The 22127-nt window shown below is 40.6% G+C and overlaps 1 protein-coding gene across 1 annotated transcript in view; it reads left to right on the top strand.

Moving 5' to 3' along the window:
- The first annotated feature begins 1588 nt into the window (after window positions 1-1588).
- NEK9 (NIMA related kinase 9) overlaps window positions 1589-22127 on the top strand; it is a 36729-nt gene continuing 16190 nt past the window's right edge. Inside the window, exons 1-14 of the mRNA XM_078053975.1 lie at window positions 1589-2015; window positions 4519-4696; window positions 6457-6512; window positions 7046-7116; window positions 8457-8562; window positions 10315-10446; window positions 11999-12110; window positions 12944-13007; window positions 15590-15640; window positions 16100-16292; window positions 18116-18260; window positions 19221-19421; window positions 19614-19660; window positions 20835-20990. Of these exons, the coding sequence (XP_077910101.1) occupies window positions 1797-2015; window positions 4519-4696; window positions 6457-6512; window positions 7046-7116; window positions 8457-8562; window positions 10315-10446; window positions 11999-12110; window positions 12944-13007; window positions 15590-15640; window positions 16100-16292; window positions 18116-18260; window positions 19221-19421; window positions 19614-19660; window positions 20835-20990 (1731 nt within the window). The 5' untranslated portion in view covers window positions 1589-1796. The remainder of the gene's footprint in view (window positions 2016-4518; window positions 4697-6456; window positions 6513-7045; window positions 7117-8456; window positions 8563-10314; window positions 10447-11998; window positions 12111-12943; window positions 13008-15589; window positions 15641-16099; window positions 16293-18115; window positions 18261-19220; window positions 19422-19613; window positions 19661-20834; window positions 20991-22127) is intronic.

Genomic DNA, 22127 nt, shown 5'->3' with positions numbered 1-22127 from the left:
CTCGTGCTTTCTCCCCCTATCTCTTTCAGGTAAATAAATAAAACTTTTTTTTAAAGATTTTATTTATTTATTTGACACAGAGAGATAGAGCAGGAACACAAGGGGGCGCGGGAGAGGGAGAAGGCCTCCCGCCAAGCAGGGAGCCTGATGTGGGGCTAGATCCCAGGACCCCGGGATCAGGACCCAGGACCCAAGCCGAAGGCAGATGCTGAATGACTGAGCCACCCAGGCGCCCCATAAATAAACAAAATCTTTTAAAAAGTTAAAAAAAAAATGTTCTTCAGATGGATTTCTCAAATCTGGACTTCCTTTCTACTCACACTGATAAATACTTCAGTGCCTCTTCTCTTCTTAGAATATAAATTGCCTCTTAACTGGTCTCCCTGCCTCTGGTCTTTGTCCTCCACATTGTTATCAGAGTTCTTTGTAAAATACAACTTTGGTCTTATGTAAAGTGACTGTATTGTTTATTGTCTGAGCCGGACTTGAGCAAAATAAAGCTCTGTTAGTTATGCCTGGGGGAAAGGCATGAACTGGGACTTCCCCAGCAAATTAGGACATACAGTCACTAATAATATACTTGCCTGCTTAAAAATCTTGAATAATTTTTTTTTTTTTTTTTGCCCACAGGAAAGCCAAACACAACAGTTGAGGCCCTGTCTTCTCTTGCTTCTACCCCACATACACCCTGGCCTTCAGCTACATGACTTTCTCTTAGTCCCAAAACATGCTCTCTGAATGATGTGGATCCAGATTACTGGGTTTGACTCCCAGCTCCCCTTACTAGCTGTGTAACATTGAGCAGGTTACTTAACCTGGGTTATCTCAGTTCCTTCTGTAGAATGAGAATAATAGGAGGATTAAGTGGGATGACTCAAGGAAAGAAAACCTTTAGCATAGTGTCAGGAACATAACACTTAATAAAAGTTAGCTGTTAATCTCTGTGATGTTGGTCATATTCCTACAGCTTTACAGATTTAAAAAGAAGCTTGGAGATGTAAAGTTGCCCAAGGTCAGTAGCTGATGGAACATGTTTTTTCACTGTATTACAATTCTCTTAGTGACTTGCTGGTAAGGAGAGTCTTATTGTAGCTTTCCCACCCTCAAATACACTGGCACTTGTACTCAAAGAATGTTGCCTGAGATGAGACGGTCAAAGATTTGGAAAGATACACGAAAGGAAAATGTCAAATCCGGAAAAAGAGTGTCAGGAGAATTGACTTAAAATATTTTGTTTTTGGAGTTGTATAGAAGAGGGACCTAGGGTGGTTCTGGGAGCAATAACTGGGCCCACTGACTAAGATGACAGGAGGCAAATATTTCCGCTTACTACAGTACCTTCAATATCTCACTAAACAAAGAACACTGTCCAACGTGGAACCACTGCCCTTTAGATAGGCCTGGCGCCAAGATGCGACTGCGCGACTTCTGGACCTCGAAGCTGTTTGGAACCTGGCCAGGGATTGGGGATGGGGTCTGCAGACCGGTCGGCGACTCCCCTGCCGCGGCCAGAGGCCTTCGGTTCCACGCCGTGCACCCCAGCGACCGTGAAGCGCCGCCCGCCCGGAGGGAGGGAAGCCGGGGCCGCGACACCAAGCAAGTGGGCCAGCGAAGGCGGAGGAAAGCCCGCCGGGCCGGAAGCACCAGGAACTGTTTCCGGGTCAGGGGGAAGGAGCCACCATGGAGCCTCGCGGGGTTGCGGAGCTGTCGGAGCCGCGGGCCGGCGTCTGAAGCGAGAGAGTCGTAGCGCGGCCAGCGCCGCTGGGGACACGCAGGCCGGTCCCGCAGCCGCCATCATGTCGGTGCTGGGCGAGTACGAGCGACACTGCGATTCCATCAACTCGGACTTTGGGAGCGAGTCCGGGGGTGGCGGGGACTCGGGCCCGGGGCCCAGCGCCGGCCCGGGGCAGCGAGCCGGCGGCGGCGCGGCGGAGCAGGAGGAGCTGCACTACATCCCCATCCGCATCCTGGGCCGCGGCGCCTTCGGGGAGGCCACGCTGTACCGCCGCACAGAGGTAGCGGCCCCTGGCTCCGGCCGCCCCAGCCCCTCCTTCGCCGCCCCGCTTCCCACCCGACCCGGTCCCGGCTTTGCCTGCGGCTTGCGCCTCGTCCTCACTTAGGTTTGCGTGGCCGCAGGGTGTATGTCTCAGGGTCTTCTCCATTCTTCCAGCTCACCTGCCCTGGGAATTGTTAGATCACTGGTTTTACTGACAGGTCGTTTCTGTCGAACCCGGGGAACTGAGCAAGGCATTGAGCCTTCTCTGAGCTTTAGGTTCCCCATCTGTAAATTGGGGTTAATGATAATTACCCTAAAAGTAACCTTTATTTTTTAAGTTTCATTTTGAGACTCGAACGAAGGTACTTTGCAAACTGTAAATTAAAGTGGCATACGAATGTGAAGTGTTGTCAAAACTTCCTTCCTCTCGTGTATAGCTCTCCAAGGTCGGGGTGGAGAGGAGGGGCATAGCTTCAAAATTCCCATGTCAGTGGCAACTCCGCAGTCTTTGCCGTTATCTTTAAATTCAGGTATGAACACTTACTTAATTGGAGATTTTTCTAGAAGATCATTGGGTCGTCGTTGCTTTCTTCATCAGTGTTTATCCGGCAGTGTTTATGCATGGGAAATACCTTTTTGATATATTCTAAGCCACTGTTTCTTAACTTGGGTTGGCGGGAGGCAAGGAAGGACTCCTTTGAAAACCTGATGTAAACGTAATCCCTCCCTCCCCCATCCCCTATTGCATATATACAGATCCTTTGGAGAGATTCGTGGATCACTGACCCCCAAGTTCAGAACATATACTGATCTGAAACCCTGTAGTGGTGACTCTACTTCCAAAAACTAACCATCAGTTGGATTTGATCCCTAATGTCTTAAACTTGAAGACTTTGGATGATGATGATTCATCCATAAGTGATCCATCTGCAGTTCTGGGGTGTGTTCCAAGCCAGCATATTTCTAAGGCTAAAAGATGGAGGAGGGGGGGTTGCAAGAAAAAATCTTCAAGTGTTTTTTATCTTAAGGCAACATTAACGTATGATTTTAGGGTTATTGTTAGTATCTGTTTTTCTTATTTGTACTCATAGTATGAAAAAGAGGAGATGAGCATTGCTATTTCTGTTTTATAATTAAAGAAACTAAGACAGTATATTTAAATCACTTGACACTTAAATTAGAAGAAAATCTTGGGCTAGAACAGAGGTTCACATCTCCTCGCCCATGCCTTTCCATCATGTTGAACTTGATTACTGAGGTTGGTTTATGTTAAATTTGATTACACTTCCCAAAATTGGCATAGCATTATTCATATCACCAAATGTTTATTAGGTTTGTGAATTTACAAAGGTTTGATTAGAAGCAGCCCTTTCCCTCCAGAAGGTTATATTTCACTGGGAAGACAAGTTAACCCTGTTGGTAAGAAAATAGCATTTAAGTTGTATGTGTATATAAATGAGAAAGGATGCACAAATATCATATCAGTGTATGAGTTCTGAAAATGAAGGAATGGTTGCACTGAATAAATGCACAGTAGAAGGTTTATCAGGATATCCCCCCAAAAAGTTTTTGTTTTTTTTTTTTTAAGATTTTATTTATTTATTTGAGAGAGAGAGAATGAGAGAGAGCACATGAGGGCGGGGAGGGTCAGAGGGAGAAGCAGACTCCCTGCCGAGCAGGGAGCCCGATGCGGGACTCGATCCAGGGACTCCAGGATCATGACCTGAGCCGAAGGCAGTCGCTTAACCAACTGAGCCACCCAGGCGCCCCCCCCAAAAAAGTTTTTAAAAGGCCTGGCAGAATCATTCTAAAGGATAGGGAGAGTGATTTAGGTGGGGATGCTCCTGGGCTGGATGGAGAGCAGTATCCGTAAAGAATTTGGGTGTTACAAAAGAGGGTGAATATTGGGAGCTGCAGATAAATTGTCTGGGATAGAGGAAAACACGTGACATGTAAAAGTTACAGGAGATACAGAGTTGCAAAATAGGGCAGGTGAGGGAAGTGAACTCTAAGCCCTTAGGCATGACTTACTCCTATCTAGAAAGCATAAACAGAAATCACTAGAGAAATCTAAATTTATAAAATTAGAGGTAAGTTTAATATTTCCATTTTATAAGAAACTATGGTCAGCTCTAGATAACTACTCTCTCCAGTTCTCCAGTATGCTAGCCCTACTACAATGTTTATCATGACTAGCCCTTTGTCATGATGTCTGTCAATAGAATCTTTTGAGAGCTACCTCTAGCTCGAATTTTTACCTGGAATTGACATCATGTAAATTAACTGTAGCAACAATGTAACAGGATCTTAGTGCTTCACTTTCCCGAGTCCTGTAGTAAATTATAATGCTCAATTGTATGAAGAACCTTTAAATTCTGTTCCCATTTTCTTTAAAGGAAAAAATAAAAGAAGTCAGTCTCTGCCCATCTAGGAAGTTTTCTTTCTAGGCTTACAGATCAAGGTGTGGATTCATTCTCTGCCAGGCTAGAGGAAAGCACAATACCTCTGTTACTGTGTTGTAGGATGACTCATTGGTTGTGTGGAAGGAAGTTGATTTGACCCGACTGTCGGAGAAGGAACGTCGTGATGCCTTGAATGAGATTGTTATTCTGGCTCTGCTGCAGCATGACAATATTATTGCCTACTACAATCACTTCATGGACAATACCACTCTGCTGATTGAGCTGGAATATTGTAATGGTAAGGTAGAATTGAGTGGGACCTCGTCTGGCAAGACATTGTTGTGCTTATACTTACCTTGAAGGGGAGAAGAAAATAAGAGGCATATACGTTGATTAAAAACTTTAAATGGATTTCTAGAGTTTAAGAGGAATAGTTCATATAGTTTAAGAGAATAGTTCTTGGAGAATTTTGAAGTGATTTACAAAATAAGGGGAGGGATTTTCCCCTGCATACTCAAATTTTCTCTTAATGCTTACAGTTCCATCTTCAAATTATTTTTTCAGTTGAATTTTACATTCACTTTTCAAAGTTTTTTCACATGAATTGACTTTAGTTAGGCATTAATGTTAGACATCTAATTAGGCGCTAGAGACAGTGTGGCTTGGCACTGCTTGATGTAATATTTAATGAAATCTTACAAGTGATACTTATATTGACTCAGCCAAAACTATCCATTTGAAAAGTGGTTCAAAAAAGTGGTTCAATTTTCATTCATAGCTGAATGAAAATGACACATAGTAAAGCATGGCCTTAATTTATCTGGTCTCTGATTTCTTTGGACCATTTTGCTTGTAAGATAGCAGTATTAGCTCAGTTGCTAGGAATATACTCTAAACCCATATCCCAAGCTCTACTACTTCTTAACTCTGTAACTTTGCACAAGAAACCTCTGTGCCTCAGCTTCCTCATCTTAATATGGGTTTATTAATAACAGTACCTGTCTCCTAGGGTTGTTGTATTAAATGAATATGTAAACCCCCTAGCATAGTACTTGGTGTGTAGCAAATCTTTAATACATACTATACTAGCTGTTATCCTTATTACATAGGAGAACCCTCAAAGCCCTTTCTTAAGCTACATGCTAAAGAAGTTCCAGCATATCCTTCACTTAAATCTCTAAGAGAAAGCTCTTAGACTTCTTTCTGTCTTGTCTCTTTGTGTACCATGATTGTTGCTGGTTCTGATCAACCCTAAATGTACAAGATTATATTAGAGATTTCTGAAGTAGCAGAAGCCTCAAGCAGTTAACTTCCTTTGTGGTTAGGAGGGACTAGAACAAATGGTAAATTTGTTGAAACACTGAGTTACTAAATTGCAGAGGAAAAGAAGCTGTGAAACTGAGCCAGAACTAAGGTGTGAGTTACAGTTTTAGGTAAGAAGTAAAATGAATGGTGATCATTTGCAGTCTGTTACTTGATAAAGGAAAGGGAGAAGCACGTTCAGACTTATTCTGCAGAAAGGAGTTAGTAAAAGGAGTAATGATTGGAAACAGTCTAGGGTGTCCCCTAAATTATGGGAAACCTTTTCAGTGTGAAGTAGTAAAGAAAGGAAGTTGTCGATGAGATACCCCTGTACGTACAAAACATTGCATCATAGGTATAGCCCAAATGTTCTAATAGTCACACCAGAGTGTTGTTACAAAAATATTGCAGATTCCTTTAAAAGGAGTTCTAGAAAAGAAAATCTTCTGATTTTGAAGACATTCAAGGTATTTTGCTAATTGGGATAATACAGGAATGGCCTTTATTCTTCTCTTTTCTGAAAATGTCATACTTCCCATTTTTGCATTGAGCCTCATTTGTTAGGGAGGGGAATCTTTGAAGCCGACTTTGGATACAGTCCTCGAAGGATGGGGAGAGTTTTATAAAGAGCCAAGAGAGAAGAAGGGGATTCCTTTGGGGAAGAAGCAGTTAAAACCTGTTAAAACCCTAGTAGCTACAGGTGCCAAGCTTTGATCTTTATGAAGCAGTTCACACCTGTCTCTTGTTTAATTGCAGGAGGGAACCTGTATGACAAAATCCTTCGTCAGAAGGACAAGTTGTTTGAGGAAGAGGTAATTCATGCTTCTGTGGAAGGAAGCTAGAATTGTATTGTGATTCTTGCATTCTAGGCCTGTATTTACTCTTCCAACAATGAAGAGTGTTTTTTTCCTTTTGTTCAGACTCCTTCCAGGTTCTGGTTGCTATTCCTGAGAAAGGAAACCTCTAACAAGGAAGCTGTCTATAGCTGCTTCCTAAACGCTTTATCTCCACATCATGATTCTCTATGGGCTTTCTTTCCCGGTTCTATTACTGCAGACTGGTATGCCCAGTTTTCTATACCTTTGCATTCTTGGATTTCTTTCCACAACTCTGCTTTACCATATTATATTTTATAATGGCATTGGAACTGTTTTATGATGATCTGCTTTTTATTTTTACCCCTACCACTTTTCTTTGCCTACTCAACCTCCAAGCAAGAGATGTCAGGTCATGTTGAATCATAACCTCTGGTTGCAGCTTCCTTTGTTTTGTTTGTTTTAGTGTGTGTCTTTATTTAAGTGGAATTTTTTTGTTTCCAGTCCAAATATAATTTTTTTTTCTGTAGATGGTGGTGTGGTACCTATTTCAGATTGTTTCAGCAGTGAGCTGTATCCATAAAGCTGGAATCCTTCATAGGTAATGAGTGAAAGAATATGGGATGGAGGGGCACCTGGGTGGCTCAGTCGGTTAAGAGTCCAACTCTTGATTTCAGCTCAGGTCTTGATCTCAGGGTCATGAGTTCAAGCCCCGCGTTGGGCTCCACACTGGGTATGTGTGGGGCCTACTTAAAAAAAAAACAGGATGGATTCCTCCCCACCAATCTAAACCCCACCTTGGGTACCTCCCATCAGCACTATTATTTTTTTGGTTAAGCAGTCGAGGCTTTTCCGTTAATATAATTTAGGAAGGAAAGAGTGAGTAATGAGGGGTGTTACCTTCACTTCCTGAAGTTAAATTATGTGATCTAGGAAGAGTCTCAGTAACCAAGTACTGCTCAGTTACTTCTTTGAGAGATATTTTAAGAGTTCAGTTCATTAATTCATCAGTAAACTCTAGAAGCCACTAAGAGAAGTGGTATTAGATTGGTTGCAATTCATGGTAAATGTTTTCTATGAGCAATAATAATTGGCAAGTATTTTTAATTTTATAATTGAGTCTTAATTTAGATAAAAAGCTATTTTGTACAATTTTACCAGATCTTTGGGGAAAAACAGCTTTCTATTCATTTCTAGTATAGGAAAGAGCTATTAGAACATTTCCACATTATACCCTTCTTAAGTGAGTCATTGATAATTGCTAGAGATTAATGTTGATTCACCAGTATTTCTTTTTTTGTTGGTTTGTTTATTCAGTTAACATGTGCTTCTCAATAGCTATTGAATGGCTACTACAGTTGCATATTATTTTCTTTTCAAAAGTTACAAAGAGTATTCTGTTTTTTTCACATCTTAAGGAAGCCAGAGTGTGAACCAGGCACAGTTTACTTGTTACATAGGACCAGCTCATCTTTAGAAAAATGGCTAGTGGTTTATTTAGGTGAGCTACACAGCCTAGTCATGCTGCTGCTGGGATGTGCAGCCCCTTCCCTTGCCTTAACAGATTTGAAGCTTTAACATCAACCAATTCAAGGCACAAATGGTAATTGGAGAGGCAGTGCACCTTACAGGAATTACAGGATTACATGGGGCTGTGTTTTCCATCTGGCCCTCTCAATTTTTCCTAACATCCTCAGTGGTACAGGAGACGTCCTTGTGCTATGAGGCCCTGGAGAACGAAGTTAATTCTCTGCCTCCACTCCCCCAAATCCCCTTTTCAATGTTAAAGTACACAGGAAAGTGGTGACCACTGTTTGGGATCCCATAACAGTGTGAGCAGTGGTAACCACTCATTTTATTCTGTACTAATTCTGGGCGGAGTTGGGGATGAAACAAAACAATTGTCTATAGGAGTTTAATACACAGTATCTTTTTTTCCAGAGATATAAAGACATTAAATATTTTTCTGACCAAGGCAAACCTAATAAAACTTGGAGATTATGGCCTAGCCAAGAAACTTAATTCTGAGTATTCCATGGCTGAGACGGTAAGTATGTGTTGCCCTTGTGTTAATTTTTTTTTCTTTTCCTTTCCAGTACTATGAGATATAACCGTACACCACTCCAAATCTCATACACTTTTCTCAGTAGTCCTTGCAAGTTCTCCATACTTATAAAGCAAGTCTTCAGGAGTCTTTTTCCTGTGCTTACTAATAGGCATTTACAGCTCAGATGTTCTTTCAGGAGTCATTGTCCACATCACAGCTCTGACCTCACAGCCCTTTCCAACACTTTCTAAAAACAGGAAAAGGGGGCGCCTGGGTGACTCAGTCAGTTGGGTGTCTGCCCTCAGATCGGGTCCTGGTCTGGGACCGAGTCCCACGTTGGGCTCCCTGCTCAGTGGGGAGTCTGCTTCTCCCTCTGCTCCTCCTCCCTGCATGTTCTCTCTCGCTCTCTTGCTCTCTCTCTCACTCTCAGTCTCCCTCAAATAAATAAATAAAAATCTTTAATAAAAAAATAATAAAAAAAATAAAAACAGGAAAATGCGCTACCATTTTTTCTGGCCTAGGATCTTTAGTAGATTTCAATTTATCTCTTATTTAGTATTTGAGCTTAGGATGTTGGACATCTCTTTTTGTGTTTCCTCTGAATTTTTCTGGTTCAGAAGCCCTGTACTACAAATAAAGGCTGATGCGCAGAGAACAATCTGGTGTTAATATCATACGCCATCCCAACTGCAGGGCTCCCTTCTCACCTGATCCTAAGAAAGACCATTGGTAAAGAGTAGACATAAGTTGATCTTTAAGGACAGTGATTTCATCCTTTTAGGAATTATAAAACCCAATTATTACTCTTCTGGTTTCACAGTGCTCTGTCCTTGAAAGAACTTGAAAATGTAAGTTAATAAAATTAATTTTGTCTTGTTGGTATTTTTTGATAATGTCAAGATATGCCTGTAAGCAATTTAGAGACATGCTAATAGCCAGGGTTGGGAGTCTGCTTCAGGAACTCAGTCTGCTTGTATGATGGTGCCATATTGAGCTTCTGAGGAAGCAATCATGTCCTTATATGGATTTTTCTCATCAAGTATAATCTGGTAAAACCAAGACTTGACTTTTTTTAGCCAGTTAAATATAAAGAAGGAATGATATGAAGATTTATAAATGCCATACAATCCATCTAAAAATTGCTTTGCTTTGCTGGTTAAAGATGGCTCTCAGTTTTATTAGAACTTCTGGGGTACTCATCATTTCATCTAGGGAGAGGCACAACCTCCATTCAGGACATTTTGATTTCCAAACTCATTCCTCAAGGCAGAAGATCTTTTTCAAATTTGAAAGAAATTTCCCTAGTTGTGTTACTATTACAGAGGTCAAACAGCCATTTACAGAGTTTCAGTACTATGCACTTCGTTTAGAACTTTTGACCCCTTTATTTACTTATCATCTCCTCCCTGCCAGTTTTTTTGTTTTTGTTTTGTTTTTTCCATTGGTGAACTTTTACTAAGTATGTCTTTATCTGTATGAAGTCTTCAGTGGGCCTAAAGCCTTTGTGATCTAGGAATCACTGTTGTGCCTCTCCAAATTACCACAGTGCCTTTACCCTTTATAATTCATCCAAGAAATTTGATAAAATAAAAGATTTCTCCCCATCATCTCATAAAAAGCTTTTGGGATATGCTGATGAATATTTTATAGTTGTTATCACTAGTTCGTGAGAAATTTACTTCAGTTGTTGAAATATTAATAGAGTTACCTCAGAAATGAAGTTATTCGTTGATTGTTTTCTTTGTTGTTCAGCTTGTGGGAACTCCATATTACATGTCTCCAGAGCTCTGCCAAGGAGTAAAATACAATTTCAAGTCTGATATCTGGGCAGTAGGCTGTGTCATTTTTGAACTGCTTACATTAAAGAGAACATTTGATGCTACAGTAAGTTATATTATCCCCACCTTGTCCTTGCAAATGGTATAACTTGGTTGAGAAAATCAAATTCCTTTATCCCTGAGTTTCTGATTTCTTCATCAGAAATTAGCTGTAGGCAAAAAAACAAAGTATTCAGGCAGTGGCTTGGTATAGCATATTATTAAAATGCTGTACCAGATTTATCTTTAACTTCAGTTCCCCACTGAAATAATCTTACTCAAGTGCTTTGAGCATTGTACTTGAGTTTGTTGACTATAATTTTGAAATTGGCTCTAGGATCCACTATGTGATGCTGCTGTTTGGATAAGCCATTTCATTTCTTATGCTTAGGCTACATCATTTTTTTTTAAAGCTAAGGCAAATTATGTAATACTCATTAAAGTGTTTTGATCTTTTTATAAAAAATTATACACTGACTCTTATATTAGAGGTTGTTATTGTAATGGACAACAAATCCTTTTAGTGTTTTTTCTTTTCTTCCTAAGTAAAGCCCAGTGTAAAGCAGTGCTTCTCCAACTTTCATACACATAGGAAATCACCTGGGCACCTTGTTAAAATGCAGACTCTTTTTTTAGTAAGTCTGGAGTGGGTCCCAATATTCTGCATTTCTAACAAGCTCCCACATGATACTGATGCTGCTAGTCCATGGACCAATCTGAGTAGCAAAAGTGGATTCACATCCAATGTCCTCTACAAACCATGTGTGAGAACTTAAGCAAATCATTTCAGAATTTCTTTGGTCCTCTATTTCATTATCTATAACAAGGAAAAAATATATATCTTTCTCATAGAGATGCTGTGATAATGTATATGAAAAATGCAAATGTAAGATAATGCAAATTCATTGGCCTTTCATGAGACCTATTTATTTTCCTAATTCTAAAGTTTATTCTGGTATATCATCTAATTGTTCTAAGTAATATAGTGGAAGGAAAATGAGTTTTAGAGTCAAGACAGACTTTGGTTGGAGTTATGACGCCATTTTTTACTATCTGTGTAGCTTGGGCAAGTTACTTTACATCTCTGAATTGGTAATCATAATAACCTCCTTACAGGGGGTTTGCAAGGGTGCCTACCTAGCACACTGTGGTCTCTCAATAAAGGAGTTAATGGTATTATTATTATAATATTATTGACATTGTCATCTTATTATTTACTGCCTTATCTGTTGCAGCAGAGTATCCCCTGAATAACCATTTTTAGGGTATATAAATTAGGAGGCAGATTACTTGGCAAAGGAGGTACTTAAAGCCAGGAAGCATGGCTAATCTTGCTTGCCTTTTTTGGGGAGATTCAGTTGAAGGATCAGATTATAATGTACTCTGAGTATTATACTATTGGCCCCATAGTCATATCTCCTTGTTGGCCATTTGGCTTCATTCCTTCTGATAGCAACAGTGTATCCCTAGCCATTTCTTGCTGATGCATACTAATAGTTATAAAAGAAATCAGACCTAATGCAGAACTATTGCCATTTCTTTAAAAAAAATAGACATTTCAGAGCCCCTACTAGTAGGTTGTAATCTTTATATAACCAAGAATAATCATTTTGTCATAGAATCCACTCAACTTGTGTGTGAAGATTGTACAAGGAATCCGGGCCATGGAAGTTGATTCTAGCCAGTACTCTTTGGAACTGATTCAAATGGTCCACGCGTGTCTTGACCAGGGAAGTGTGACTTACATGTTGATTTCAGTTTAGGGTTTTCCCTTCCCACCATAGTGTTTGGAGTATGGTATGCATAGATGAACCTGCACAAAGCCACATTCACTTCCCCAGGGTAGGATATATTTGTGGCTGGCTATACCCAGAAGAATAGGCATTGGCAATTAATGATAGTTATATGTTTCAGGCAACAAATCCTTAAGCTTTATTCTGCTTTATTCTTACTTTATCGATTTGTGAAATGATTTTACCTTCTAAATTGTGCTCCATTTTTTATGATCAAGATTAATTTTCGTAGATTGATTTTACAAAATTATAGTCAGAGATAATTTAGAGTTCCTAGTGTGCAGAATATATATAGTTCTGTATATATAGTAGTGTAGCTCTAGATTGGTATTATTCAAAATATGGTTCTTGACCATAGGTATTAGAAATGCTAGGGGATGGAAGAGTTTTACAAATAAAAAATGAAGATTCCTGAGTCCCACCCCGGACCAACTGGATTAGAATCTCTGTAGATAAAGCCCAGAAATCTTTATAACAAGCACTCTGAGAGATTCTTTTGTGCCGTATATATTGCAGTTTGAGAGGCAGTGCCGTAACTGAACGAGTAAGGAAGGTGCATTGTCATTCATGTACACGTGTTGTTGACAATGAGATGATATGCATCAAACATGGAATGTGACATAAGAAATTGTTTTTTGAAACAAAAGGATAATATACAGTGATCTTTGAGTAATTAGCATACAGCCTTTTAAGAGGAAGTAAAATGCCTCTTTAGACCCCATTTTGCCCTTTTCCTTTAAATTAAAACTAACCCAGTTTGTACTTTTTAGGATCCTGAGCAGAGACCCACAGCAGATGAACTTTTGGATCGCCCCCTTCTCAAGAAACGCAGGAGGTAAAGTACAGAGAAGTCCACTCTTTGTCTTTCTATGGTTGGTTGACTGTTAAAGGCCTGATGAGAGGACCACAAGAGAGGGCAGTGTTTCCTGACTTGGCTGCTCTGGTGCCATTTTCTACCAGCATCTCTGCTTTTGCTGCTGGGGAGGAGCTCCTGACTCTCAGCTCCTTAGCCTGTGCTGTTTTGTTCTGAATTTATACTGATGAGAGCCTAGAGCCCTGCACTCCCCTCGTCTGTGAGTTTTAATCTAGAGTTAGGGCATTAGAGTGTAGTAATTAAGAGAGGAGGGCTCTGGACTCAGACATCCTTAGGTTTGTATGAGTTCTGGTATTTTCTTTGTCAAGTTATTCAACATCTCTGGTCTTTAGTTTTCTCCTCTATAAAGTCAGGTAGGGTAAGGATTAAAGGAGGGAATGCATATAAAGTGCTCAGCCCAGGGCGCCTGGGTGGCTCAGTCGTTAAGCGTCTGCCTTCGGCTCAGGTCATGATCCCAGGGTCCTGGGATCGAGCCCCACATCGGGCTCCCTGCTCCGCGGGAAGCCTGCTTCTCCCTCTCCCACTCCCCCTGCTTGTATTCCCTCTCTCGCTGTGTCTCTCTCTGTCAAATAAATAAATAAAATCTTTAAAAAACAAAAAAAAAAACAAAATAAAGTGCTCAGCCCAGGGCTCGGCACAAGAATTATCAGATAGTAGTATGGATTTAAAGTGGGCCTTTGTTTTTCAGTGCATTCGTTTAGATGGTATGTTGCAGTTGGAGGAGTCTACTTCAGAAATCAAGGTTGCATGATTGTTGACATGTTACTTCCTGAGATTTTTTTCTGTGTTAGAGGTCTCTAGAGATAGGAAGGAGGTCCTTTATCCCTCACATCCTATAGGAGGCTTCAAACCCAAACTTAAAGGAAGATGTATTCTTTGTTATTCTTTTTTTTAAGTAATCTCTACACCCATTATGGGGTTCGAACTCATGACCCTGAGATCAAGAGTGGCATTCTCGTCTGACTGAGCCAGCCAGGCACCCCTTTATTATTCTCATCCTGTTATACTGTTTTTGTCTTACTGTCCTTCTTCCTCCCCTACCAGTTCTTTGTTTCTATATCTTCCCAGTAGTCAAACCTTTGCTCTGCTCTTTTTTCAAGTCTTGCCCTTAGATACATTAAGTATATACTTAATTCCATAATCTTTGTCATTTGGTCAGTACCTTTATATTGTTGTGTCATTTAATTAATCTTTTCTGGTTCTTCTCCAGTTAAGGTCTAGCCAATGTTTTAATGTCTAGAATTACATGTAATACTCCAGAAACAGCACTGTGACCTTCCACTTATGTTCGGCACATATTCCAGCAGTATCGCCCTTTGGTACTGGTTAAACATATTTAACTTTTTTATCTGGCTTATTTCCCAACAGTATAATCACTATTTTAATTTCTTTTCAAATATTTCCATTGATAATTTTTAATTGCAATTTTTATTGAGATATTATAGATTTATACACAGTATTTCATTAGAACTTTGTACTTGATGAAAAAACATAAGACAGAGAGCTTTCTAGATAAAACACAGACATAGCAAACTGTGGAAAATATTCAGGAAACACTAAGTCCTACTTCACTAGATTAGTGGTTCTAGACCTGGGGCTCTCGATAGCAACACCTCAAGAGCTTTCAAAAACTACTGATGCCTAAGTACCACCCCAGGAATTCAGCTATAAGTGTTTTAGACAGAACGAGAACCCTGGGCTAGAATATGGGGAGTAAGTAGAAGGAAAGAAGGCTGGAAAGATAGGTAAGAATCTTGAATGCTAGACAAGGGGGTCTGTGCTTAATTCAAGCTATAGTACAGTAGTGGAGGTTTATGAGAGGGCAGTTCATGTGATAAGGGGCATGCCTAAGGAAGACTCATTTAGCAAACTAATCTCAGTGTTAAATCAGTACAGGACTGATAAAGTGGATTGGCAGTGTGGTGAGTCAGACCTATTAGGCGGTGCTGCTGCGGTCTAGGTGGGAGGCAGAGCTGCCCAGAGCTAACGTGGCAAGCCTGGAGAGGAGAGGTGAATGTAAAGGGCGTTGTATAGGTAGAATCTGTAGGACTCAAATATTGAAGAGAGGGAGACAGCTGAGTCAAAGGTGACTGAGGTTTTAAGCTTAGTCCACTGGGAGAATGGGAAGTGCCAGTTGCAGAAATAGGAGAGTCAGAAAGAAAAGCTGTATGGGAGAAAGAGAATGAGCTGAGGTTTAGAGATGGTGAGTTGGGAAGTCAGTGGGCAGCCTGGATGGAGAGATCAGCAGGTATTTAAAATGTGCAACAGAGGTTCTCTAGGTTCTCTGTTCCAGCTTGGAATGTTTCTTGGCGAAAGAAAACAAATGGCCCCAAACTGCTGGCCCCGTCATATCTAATGATTTGTCCAAAGCCAGGCCCGTATAACTGTTTGAATCGTATTGAGTTACTTTTCCAAAAGTATTGTCATGTTTGAGGAGGCATATGGTTTATAGAGGATTAAATCTGTGAAATGTATTAAAGAGACACTGGTACAATGTAGGAACCTATTCTTTCACTCATGTATCTTTGCTTTTCTTTTGGTAGAGAGATGGAGGAAAAAGTCACACTGCTTAATGCACCTACAAAAAGACCAAGGTAATGCCTAGGAGACTCATAAAAAGTGATATCTCTTAAATTACCATCAGGGGGTCTTTCTTTCTTTGGTCCATGCATTGTTTGATCCCAGTAAGTAGCCTTTGGCATCCTTTGAGAAGCCAACATCTTCGTAAATGTCAGATAATCATTTCTGAGAAAACAGAAGGCTATAATTTCATCCTCATGCTGAAGTGAACATCATTACCATGATGAATGTTGAGAAGTTGAAAAGTGTAGGTGTTATGGACCAGACTGGAATCTGATCTGGCTGAGCTGTGATGAAGCCTGGAGGCAGGAATTGCAAGGCCTCTATGATAGAGGGTTGAAATAAGTTGTCGAGAAAGAACATACTTTCTCATACCATAATTGGCAGTTCTTCTCTGGGAACAGACTGGAAGCATTTTTCTTTGATATAGTTTTTTATGTTAAATGTGCCTTTGTTCTGGGGGTTGTTGACAGGTCAAGCACTGTGACTGAAGCGCCCATTGCTGTGGTAACATCACGAACCAGTGAAGTCTATGTTTGGGGTGGTGGAAAATCCACTCCCCAGAAACTGGATGTCATCAAGAGTGGCTGTAGTGCCCGGCAGGTGTGTGCAGGGAATACTCACTTTGCTGTGGTCACAGTGGAGAAGGAACTGTACACCTGGGTGGTAAGTGAAAGCTAAGTACCTTAGAACAGTGATATAAGCCTAATTGTTTACTGGGCCGAGGCTGTCCAAGTATTTTGTTAGTTGAACGTGTGCTGCGGGAATGGCAGCATGGGGTGAGGGAATGTAAGCTCTTATGAGAGCAGGGATTTTGTCTGTTTAGTTCACTGAGTATCTTTCCCCAGTACCTGGTACATATTAGGTCTTTTGTAAATGTTTTTTGAATGAATGAATGAAAGAGAGAAAGAAGGAAAGAAAGAATGAAAAGAGCCCTAGGTTTGGACTCGGGACACTGGACTCTAATTTACAGCTGGGTGATTTCAGAAAGTCACTTAATTACTCTGTTCTATTACCGTGAGTTTCAGAGCAACTAGTATGTGTGAAATAATTTTATAAACAAATGAAGCAGTGTACCACATAGGAAAATTCTAAGACCTGTATCAGTGATTGAAGATAGCTAGGCATATCTTCAGTAGAATTTTCCTTTGTTCCCTTCTAGATTTCACCCTGTCTCTCAGCTTCTGGAACAAATTGCCTGTATTTGCTATCTCTTTTCTTATCTCCCACTCACTCCTCATTACCTACAATGCAGCTTCCATCCCTGCCACTTGATTGAAACTACTCTTAATAAAATGACCTATAAATTGTAAACATAAAACAGATACTTTGGGGGCACCTGGGTGGCTCAGTCGATTAAGCGTCTGTCTTCAGCTCAGGTCATGATCGCAGGGTCCTGGGATCAAGCTCCATGTCGGGCTCCCTGTGGGGAATCTGCTTTTCCCTCTCCCTCTGCTCCCCCCCCGCCCCCGCTTGTGCACTCTCTCTCTCTCAAATAAATAAAATATTTTTAAAAACACAGATACTATGTTGTTCTTGCTTTCTTGACCTCCTGGCGGCATTTGACGTAGTTGATCTCTACCTCCTTGAACCTTTGGCTCCCAACGAGAGCATCTTCTCTTGGCTTTTCTCCTGTCTCTTTGTGCCTTCTCACTTGGTGCTTTTCCTTTACCCGGCCTTGTGTTAGGCTCTCAGTTCTTCTCACTCTTCCTTTTCTTCCTGAGAGAGCTCATTTTTTCCAGTAGTCTCAGATAACGTCTCCACAAGGACAGGCTTTGTCCCCAGTGTGTGACAGAGTAGATGCTCAGTTATTGATAGATTGAAAGAATGAATGAAAGATTTGACCTCTGTTATAGAACATTAACTGTTACTTCCTTAAAACCCTGTCCCTTAAAGAACTAGCCCCTGGGGGGCTGCCACAGATGGAATGAAATTATTGTCCCTTAAAAAACATTTATATAAGGACTTACAGTTGAAAAGAATTACTTTTCTCTATAAAACTGTTGAAACATCATTTAGACCTATTCTCAGTGCTACATAGCAGCCTCTTTGATGCAGCCAGATTCTTTATAATGGTTCCATATTTCAGGGAAACTATGACCAAAATTTGAAAAACTTCTAGTAAGGATTTCCAAGAGGCTATACTCCTGTAGAAAACAGTCAAATCAGACTACATAAAGAATTTTTTTTCACCAACACCCATAATTAAATATAAAAGTTCACCTTAGACTTGAAGGAGAAAGACAGAATTGAGAATGTGTTCTTTTAAGTCTTGAGGGATATCAATCTGGATGCTTTTTAAATCTTTACCTGTTGGCAGGGGTAGTATAAACTACCTATCATTAAAAGGTTGAATTTCCTTACTGATTTTTTTTTCATTTCTAAATTTCTAGCTGATTTTTTCCTATGGTTTTTTGATAAGAAGTTACATTGAAGATTAGCTTTTGACATGAAAAGTTAAAACTTCACAAGACCTCTTTATTTCACAGAACATGCAAGGGGGTACTAAACTCCACGGTCAGCTGGGCCATGGAGACAAAGCCTCCTACCGACAGCCAAAGCATGTGGAAAAGTTGCAAGGCAAAGCTATCCGTCAGGTGTCATGTGGTGATGATTTCACTGTCTGTGTGACAGGTAAGTCATCAACAGAAAGCGTCCCAGTGCAATTAAATGGGGTTTTGTACTTAATGCTGTGCAGTTTCAGTTGGGATTTTATAGCAAAAGATAGTATTTGAAGAACCAAAGACAGCAGATATACACATTAATAACAACATCCCCAATTTGCTATAGTATTAGGGTGGGTGATAAGCAAGGAAAGGCACGTAGATAACAGAGAAGAGGTGGGATCAGGAGAAATACGTTGTATGTTCCAGTGGGGGCGGGGAACGTAATGTTACCACCTCATCAGATATGGATAACACCAAATCAGGAATCAAGAGCTAAAGTTTGGGTGCCTGCGTGGCTCAGTTGGTTAAGCTCCTGCCTTTGACTCAGGTCATGATCCCAGGGTCCTGGGATTGAGTCCTGCATTGGGCTCCCTGCTTGGTGGGGAGTCTGCTTTCTCTCTCTCTCTCTCTCTCCCTCTCCCTGCTGCTCCCCCTGCTTGTGAGCTCTCTCTCTGTCAGATAAATAAAATCTTTAAAAAAAAAGAGCTAAAGTTTAGTTTTTTTTAAGCCGTTTACATTTTTTTTCTCAAAATTTTCTCAAAGTTTTATTTAAATTCTAGTTAGTTACTATACAGTGCAGTGTTGGTTTCAGGAGTAGAATTCAGTGATTCATCACTTCCATACATACCCAGTGCTAAAGTTTAGTTTTCATCTTGCCCTTACTTACTTTTCCTTTTCTCTAGAAAATAGAGATGGCCCCAGTAAAATTTCAACATGGTACTACCACTTTTTAAAAATTGTTATAATAGTACCCGTGACCCCCTAAATAAAAACAACTCTAGACTTGCACAGTCTGTCCTTTGGATTTCTCTGATGTAATCATTTCATATGAGATCCCTGGCTGGGATAGTCTCATTCTATCCCTGCCCAGCTTTCTGATTGGACAAAGTCATTCTTTTGATGGGTTATGCCTTCCTTCCTTTTGCAGATGAGGGTCAGCTCTATGCCTTTGGATCTGATTATTATGGCTGCATGGGGGTAGACAAGGTTGCTGGGCCTGAAGTATTAGAACCCATGCAGCTGAACTTCTTCCTGAACAATCCAGTGGAGCAGGCCTCCTGTGGAGATAATCATGTGGTGGTTTTGACACGAAACAAAGAAGTCTATTCTTGGGGCTGTGGCGAGTATGGTAGGTATAGCCTTGTCTCTGTCCACTTATTCCCAGGAGCCAACTTGACTTCAAGCTTATATGTCTCTAAACACATCATGTAGCTAGCCTGTACTTGAGAAGTGTTGATTCAGTAAGAGAGAATGTTACAGAACATTTTCATTGGGAAGGATGACCTCATTTTAATGGTTTTCTTTCTTATGTGTGTCTCAGGACGACTGGGTTTGGATTCAGAAGAGGATTATTATACACCGCAAAAGGTAAACTCAGAAGCAGCTTCTTCCTAAACTAGGTCACACAGACTTCAGTAATAACACAGACTCCTCTTTCTCTGACTCCTCATGTCAAGGTGTTTATTTCTGAAATATTTTCTATCTGGGAGACTGACAATCCAGGATTCCTGATTTAGCACTATGTGGCCTTGTCATCTGACTAAACCATAAGTAGTCGAGAGAGAGGATACAGCCATTGTGGACACTCTGGAGTCACATTTTCCTCAGGAATGAGAGCTGAAATCGGCATGTACCATGAAAAAGTCACATCAGCTAAATACACCCCAGAAAATTCCTTGGGAAGACACTGGAAAGCAATATATTATCTCTTTACCCAATGCAGCCATTTTCCCCTCTGATTTCCACAGTTGAACACCAGATGAAATATGTGTTTGTTTGTATTTAGGGGTCATGTTGTATGAAACAGAATATCTAATTACTCTGAGCCCTGCAGGAGCTAGCTCGGGAGCTGAAAGCAGCTGCAGGAGAGCGTGGTCATCTGACTCGCCTGCCCACGGGAAGGTTGACTGTAATCAGCTATACCATTCACTGTTAACTGTGTTTGTTTACGTTTAAAAAGTTAACTTGTATTATTTGTGGGGGATGGCTGTAGTAGAAACACTGAGGTTTGAGTTTTCAGGTTTCACAGACTTCCATCCTGTCCCCTTACCATTCCCAGCCCTGTTTAGTTAGCTTAGAGGGATGTGAGCAGTTGGAAGTCCTGGCTGCTATCTCAGTACTCTGTCACCTCACTTGTAATATGACCAGACTAAGACCCTTTAGGGCTACTGAGTTCCTTCTATAGCTGTCGTGGGGCCTACCATCTCAGGGGACAAAATCAGCGATGGGTTGAAGCTTCTCCTTTCCCAGTGTTTTCTGAGAAGTCTTTCTAAGTAGGACCTGCTCTAAAACAAACTTTGACAGGGTTGTCTGTTTAGCCAACCTGGCATTGCCTTCTTTTATTTTATTATCAAACCTGAGCTCCTTGTTGAAAACCGTAGTCTTTAAGCTGCTGGAAAAATCTGAAGAGGATATAGCAGTCTTTACTGTGGGCAGTTCTCCTAAATGCAGGACATCACTTTTGAAAGAATTTAAGGGTTTTTTCCTAATGCAAGTTATGTTTGGGGATTTTTATTTTTTTCTGATTTTTTTTTTCACGCAGGTGGATGTTCCCAAGGCCTTGATTATTGTTGCAGTTCAGTGTGGCTGTGATGGGACATTTCTGCTGACTCAGTCAGGCAAAGTGCTGGCCTGTGGACTCAATGAGTTCAACAAGCTGGGTCTGAATCAGTGCATGTCTGGAATCATCAACCATGAAGTAAGTACCCTCTTTGGTGCCCTAACCACACTGTGAGAACATCTCTTAGGTTGGAATTTCTTTGGGAATGCCATTGGTTAGTGACCATGGAATTTGACCTAAGAGTAAAGATTTTACAGACATTATTATGTTCAGCAAAAGAAGCCAGCCACGCAAGAGTACACACTATGTGATTCCAATTATGTGGAGTTTTTGATGGCAGAAGTCAAAGTAGTGGTTCCTTCTGGGAAAAGGGGTATGGGTATTAACAGAAGGGATCCTAGGATCATGGAAATGGTCTCTATTTTGATCTGGGTGGTGGTTTTACACTTATAAGCATACAGAAAAATTTTCAAGCTATACAATATTTTATAGTGTATTATGCCTCAATAAATGAATTGATTACAAAGAACCAAGTGATGGAATTCAGGTTCTACCCTATCATTGAAGTAGGTACAAGAAAATTAACATTAAAAGAAATGTTTTCATGCATCACCTCCTTGAAGAGTTTTTTTAGATTTATTGCTCCCAAATCACTGATCCTGTACAGGCTTAGTGAATGTAATTACCATTCATTTCCTTCAAGGATGTCATGAAATTCACTGCTGATATTAAGTCTTCGTTTCCTCTTTGTGTTAATATGATGAGTTTTTGTTATGTTCTAAAGAACCAAATTAAGAGACAAAAGTTTCCAAGGGCGCCTAGCTGGCTCAACTGGTGGAGCATGCGACTCTTAATCTCAGGGTCATGAGTTCAAGCCCCACATTGGGCATTTTGCCTACTTAAAATAAAAAGAGAAACAAAAGTTTCCTGACTCAGTGAATAAGAATTTTCAAGCGGGTTGCTTGGGTGGCTCAGTCGTTAAGCATCTATTGGTTTCGGTTTAGGTCATGATCCTCAGGGTTCTGAGATGGAGCACCGAGTTGGGCTTGTCCCTCTCCCTCTGCTCCTTCTCCCACTCTGTCTGGCTGGCTGTCTGTCTCCTGTCTCTCTCTCTCTTTCTCTCATAAATAAATAAAATCTTCTAAAAAAAGAATTTTTAAGCCATCTCTGAAGTAATGATTCTCAACTGGGAGAATACAAATTTGGAGCAAGTCTGGGAAGGGTGTCTACATAGTTTGAAAAGGCATATTTAGAATTACCATTACTTGATTTGGG

Source organism: Halichoerus grypus, chromosome 8 (assembly GCF_964656455.1).
Source record: "Halichoerus grypus chromosome 8, mHalGry1.hap1.1, whole genome shotgun sequence".
Classification (NCBI taxonomy): Eukaryota; Metazoa; Chordata; class Mammalia; order Carnivora; family Phocidae; genus Halichoerus; species Halichoerus grypus.
This window is presented reverse-complemented; position numbering and strand designations above follow the sequence as displayed.